This window comes from Belonocnema kinseyi, chromosome 1 (genome assembly GCF_010883055.1).
Source record: "Belonocnema kinseyi isolate 2016_QV_RU_SX_M_011 chromosome 1, B_treatae_v1, whole genome shotgun sequence".
Lineage (NCBI taxonomy): Eukaryota > Metazoa > Arthropoda > Insecta > Hymenoptera > Cynipidae > Belonocnema > Belonocnema kinseyi.
The window spans coordinates 1,602,371-1,608,214 of NC_046657.1; the positions used below are offsets into that span (position 1 = coordinate 1,602,371).

The following is a 5,844-nucleotide window of genomic DNA, read 5'->3' on the forward strand; positions in this document are numbered from 1 at the left end:
CTATACCATTTCTGATTGAAATTTTTTTAGTGTTAAAAAATTCAAGTCTGTGTTTGAAAATTCATGTATTTTTTTAAAATTCGTCTATTTTATGTAAAATTCGTTTTGTTTTGCAAATTACTTTTGTTGAAATATTATTTTTTAGAAAACTCCAAGGAGATTATGTTGAAAAATAAAAAAAAATTTACCCAAAAAAAATGGTTTTTATACTTCATTCTAAGGACTTATTGAACTACCCTCGTAATAATCAATAGACATGAAAATTGAAATTAAAAACTCACAGCTTGAATATAAGGTTCCAAAGTATCGCTGCACTTGACCACAAGTTCCTTCGCCAGAAGATATGCATTTTTCTTCTGAGTTTTGTTCGGTTCCACGATATTTAGTAAAATAATGTCGAGCAATTCATTGCTCACGATATCTGATTCAGTGATCAGTGGACACAATACGTCGAGCATAAAACTCTTGACTTTGCCAGAATGTTCGTCACTGGAAGGAAAAAACAAAAAATTGAATAAATTTGCATTTTATGAGTGCAGGCCTCCGATTCATTTGTGAAATTTAAAAATTATATCAAGTAGACACCATCAGAGTGATCGTTTTAATTAAAGAAAAAAATGCCCGCTCATTTGCCGATTCGCAAAAAATGTTACCGGTCAATAAAATTTTTTAAATTGAACTCTTTTCTAAACAATAAAAGTACAAGTAATAAACAATAAACTACAAACTAATAAAAAACAACAACTAATTAATTTCTTTAGCTAAAAGTTTCATTTTGCTTGTTTTGGAATAAATATTAATTAATATTCTTGCTGAAAAATTAATCTGTTTCATTGAAAGTTTATTTATTTGGTTCAAGATTTAACTATTTTTTTGAGAATAATTTTTTTGTTTAATTCAAAATTTTTTTCAACTAAAAATACAAGTATTCCCTTTTTGTTTGAAAATTGAACATTTTTAGTTTAAAATTCATCTTTTTGATCAAAAATTGAACTATCTGATTACAAATTCATTTTACGGCTGAAAATTCATCATTTTAGGTCAAAATTGATTTTTTTAATTACAAAATCATTTCTTTGGTTAAAAATTCATTTTTTGGATGGATTTTTTGTTTTGCTGATAAAAGATCATTTTAGTTTAAAAAAAAACCTTCCTTTGGTTGAAAATTTAACTTTTTTGTTGAACATTCTATTTTATTGTAATTAATTTCTTTAGCTGAAAATTTTATTTTGTATCTTTTGTGGTGAAATATTAATCCTTTTGATGAAAAATTTATCTGTTCAATTGCAATTAAATTTTTCCTGGCTTTTAATTAAATTACCGGTCATTTTCCGATAGTATTTGTCGAAATTTTGGAATTTTCTGATTATCACCTTTTTTTTTTACTCGATCTTGCATTTTTTTTAAATTGGCTACTCAGCATTTGGAAATGTTTTTAAAGCTGTTAAGATGATCTGTTCATATATTTCATATGAAGGTCTATTATAGAATTATGTTTTTGAGTTTACAACACTTTTCAACTGAAGAATTTGAAATGAAATAAAGTTAAACTGCCAAATTAAAAATATAAATTATATAAATCCAGGTTATCATTTTCAATGCTCTAAATTGAAGAATTAATCAATGCATTTATAATGTTTGACATTTTTTTCAAATTTTTTATTATTTTAACATTTTTTCAGAATTTCTAAACATTTTTGAAAATTATTCAAATTTTTCCTGCACATTTTTTTTAAATTCTGTCAAATTGAAATAATTTCCTGAAAATTCTGTAAATTCATTTATAACAATTTTGTAAATCCTTCTAAATCTTTTTAAATATTCTCTTTAAATTAATTTTTCAAAATAAAAAATCATTTTCAATTTTTCTAGAAAACGTATTTTATTCTTCAGTGGCCTTTCAAAACTCTCAAAATGTTTTTACATTTTTTGTTTGAAATCTGCCAAAATCTATATTTAGTTTTTAAATTATTTGAAATCATTTCAAATTTTCTATTTATTTTAAATTTTTTCAAAACTTCTAAATATTTTACTTGTAAATTAATTTTTTTAAAATGGAACAATAAAAATTCTAACGTTATAAGTTTAGTTTTGTAGTTTGCTTACGAATACTGAATTTATAATTGCTGATTTCAAATGAAAAGTTAGATATTTTAAAATATTAAGTAGTTTTTATTTTTCTTAATAGAAAAATTTCAAATTTGATGGTTTAAAAATGGAATCTTTCAGATTAAAATAACATTTTTAATTTAATAAAAGCCATTGATCATAAATATATTATTCTTAAGTTATTTAAAAATTTGAAATATTTTATAAAGTTTCAATTGGGAATTTAAATTTGTTAAACTAATAATAATTTCCAATGTTTTTTTTTTTTATAAAAAAATCTTCAATTTTAAATGCTTCGAAATTTTAATTCTTTTCAGTCTTTAAAACTGAATTTTTAAATTCTTTAAATTAAAATGGAAAATTTTCAAAGTGAAAGATTTTCGAATTATCAGAACATAAATTCACTCTCATTTCCCGGTAGCATTATCATTTTCTTGTTATTAACTAAAAAAATGTAATTCAGAAGAAATTTAAAACCGAAATTGCCTCCCTTCAAAATCAATAAAAATCTTAAAAATACAACATTTTTCCATCTTTCAACTGAAAGATAAACGTAGAAAATAAAAAAGCTCATCCCCAAATTTATATTAAAAAATTAAATACAAAATTTTCTTCATTTCCAACTCGATAAAAATCTGAAAATATATAATGTCCCACTGCGAACTCAAAAAAAATTAAATTGCTTTCTTTAAAACTCAATAAAAATGTAAAAAAAAAAAACAGTTATTCCAATTCGGAGAAAATTAAATACAGTTCAGTTGCTATTAAAACATCAAAATTCAACACTTTCACTTACAAATTTAATTTTTTTGAATGAAGCAATTAAAATTGTATAGTTAAAATCTTAAATTTAGCGCTGTGAAATTACAACGATTCAAGGCTTTCTATTTCAAACAATTCAGCTTTAAATTGGTTAGTTATTAATATTTGATTTTTAATTTAAAATTTATTATAAGCGTTTAATTTTAAATCTAACAATTTAAAATTATTTTAAAATAATATTTTTTAAATTATTTTTTTACTTGAAATAGGTTTTTAAATCATTAAATTCCTGCTTGGGCCATATTTCAAAAAATAAATATTGTACTTGGAATAGGGCTTTTAAAACTAATTTTGTACTTGAAAATTTTTATTAGAAACCAAAAGTAGTTTTGTACCTAGAACTGTTTAAAAAAAAATTAATTTTGTGGTTAGAAAAAGTTTTTAAAAGTCATTATTTACTCAGAAAATGTTTAAAAAAAAAGTAATTTTGGGCTTGAAACATGGTTTTTAGCAATTCAAACGTAAAAGCGTTTAACAATAAATCTAATAAATTGAAGTTATTATAAAATTGTAAATTATTTCGTTTTGAATACTCGCACAGAAGTTCAGTTTTAAAAATTAATAATAAATTTATATTTACAATTGATTAACTGAAAACGTTTTTTTATAATTTTTAAAATAATTTAACCGGTTTTAAGTTAACAGTTGAACTCAAGATTTAAAAAAAGTTCAAATCGACTTAATTAAAAATTTTATTATATCCTAGATAAGAGATTTGTGATATTTAAAGTGACTATGTCGATTTTTTTCAACTTTTGAGAATTTCCGGTCAAAAAATAAATACACTGTGAAGAAGTTAAAATATATTTCTAAAGGTAAGGTTAAAAATAATTGCATAATTTAAAAAAAAAAATAGGTTGGCCGTTTTAATCGAAGAAAAAAATGCCCGGTCATTTCTTGAATTTTAAACTTTTAAAATTTAAAAATAAAATGCAGATACACTACAACATTTACAACTTTTTATAAATTACAGAGTTCAAAGATTCAGATTAAGTTCCAAAAATATAAATCCACCTTAATATTTTCAATACTCTCTAAATTAAAGAATCAAGAAATAAAATTTGAAAATTTTCAAAAACTTTATTACTTTAAGTAATTTTAAGCTAGACCCATTCAAAATGGGAAAATAATTTTTTTTCAAGTCAACAGTTTTTAAATTAGAAGTTAAATTATTTTTATTTTCAATTGAAATAATTTAATTTAAAATCATTTCCAAATTTGTCCTACAACGTTTATAAAATCCTGCAAATTAAAAAAAAATCCTTAAAATTTAAATTTATAACTAACAATAGAACACTTATTATTTGTACCCAAATTTTTGTGCAAATACCCAAAGCCGAATTTAAAAGAAACTGTAGATTTTTCAGATTTCAAACAAAAAATTTAGAATCTTTTTAAGAATTGTGAAAGGCTTCAAAAGAATAAGCTAAATTTTCATTTTTTAAAATTATTCTAACCGAAAATTTAAAGATTTTAAGCGATTTCAAAATTTATCAACAACGAACCTGGAAGATATTACGTTTTTTTTTTAATTTGCGAGATTTTTCAAAAATTGTATACAAAATTCGATTAATTTAAAAATATATTTAAAAGTTCTTCACAAGAAAAGTTAACAAACTTCGTTTAAATTACTTGAAATCATTTCAAGGTTTTAATTAATTTTGAATCTTTTCAAAACTTCTAAATATCTCTTAAATATTTAATTTTATTTATACGTCAAAATTGAACAATTTGACTAACAAATGAAACTTTTTTTTAAAAATAACAATTAAAATTGTAATGTTAAAAGTTTAAAGCCTTTTGAAAATTTAAAGAATTCAAAGGTTTTTATGTCAAACATTAAGCTTTAAATTGTTCTTTTTTAAATATTTGGTTTTAATTCACTCTGAGCAGTAAAAGATTGTTTTTTAAATCAATTATTCATCAGTTTTTTATAATTAAAGTGCAGATCCATTAAAAAAATTCTTTATTTATTTATATTTACAGTTGATAAAATGTAACTGCTTTTTTATCCAAAATGTTCAGCTTCATCAAACGCTTTTAATTTTTAATTGTTTAAATCGAACTTGCGAAGATTTTTCTTTTGAAAATTTGTAAAATTTCCGGTCCAGCGGCCACCTTGAAAAAGTGAGTCCAAGCCCCTGGTGAATATTATAAAAAAAAATTCTGAAAACTTACTTGACTATTTTGAACATGAGTGAAAATAAGGCGCAGAAAATTTCCTGGCAGTCTTCAAGTTCGAAGCACATGTTGAAGGATTTTACGTAGGCCAAATTTTCGAGGAGGTAAAAATACCGTTTGAAGGCCGGATCTTTGGGATCTTTCAAGCCTGCCAGTTGCTTGATCAGGAAGAGGAATATCGTTTTAACCTGAAAATAAATTAATTTGGTAAACAAAATTTTACCAGGGAACAAAAGATTCAGAAAAGTTTTTATTAAATTTCAATTTTTTGTTCAATTTCAACAGATTTGATCAAATTTCAACGGATTTGATTATATTTTAATGGATTTAAAAAAATTGAGGGATTTCGTAGGATTTAAAATACTTTTTCAAATATTTTGGATTATTTTAAAAACTATCCAAGGAATTTTCAATTGATTTTCACATTTTGAAGGGATTTCAAAAAATTTGGAAGATTCTAGAATATTATTTAAAAATTCGGAAATATTTTCCAGAGCTTAAAAAACTTTTTCAATTTCATCAGATTTGATAGAATTTTATAATATTTTGACAGATTCCAAGGAATTTTCCCTTTATTTCAATTATTCGAAAGGATTTCAAAGAATTTAAAAGATTTTAGAATGTATTTAGAAATGCCAAGAAATAATAATAATAATTTTAAAAAGCTGAAAAAGTTTCAAAGTATTTGAAATATTTTAGGATATTGTAAAAGATTTAAATGAACTTTTAATA

General features: G+C 22.6%; 1 protein-coding gene across 3 annotated transcripts in view; it reads right to left on the minus strand.

The window, feature by feature from the left end:
* LOC117172094 (sister chromatid cohesion protein PDS5 homolog B) overlaps nucleotides 1-5,844 on the minus strand; it is an 89,570-nt gene that overhangs the window by 71,297 nt on the left and 12,429 nt on the right. For all 3 annotated transcript variants that reach the window (XM_033359884.1, XM_033359869.1, XM_033359876.1), the window contains exons 4-5: nucleotides 5,110-5,300; nucleotides 282-489 (exon numbers count right to left, since the gene is read on the minus strand). In XM_033359884.1, the coding sequence (XP_033215775.1) occupies nucleotides 282-489; nucleotides 5,110-5,300 (399 nt within the window). The remainder of the gene's footprint in view (nucleotides 1-281; nucleotides 490-5,109; nucleotides 5,301-5,844) is intronic.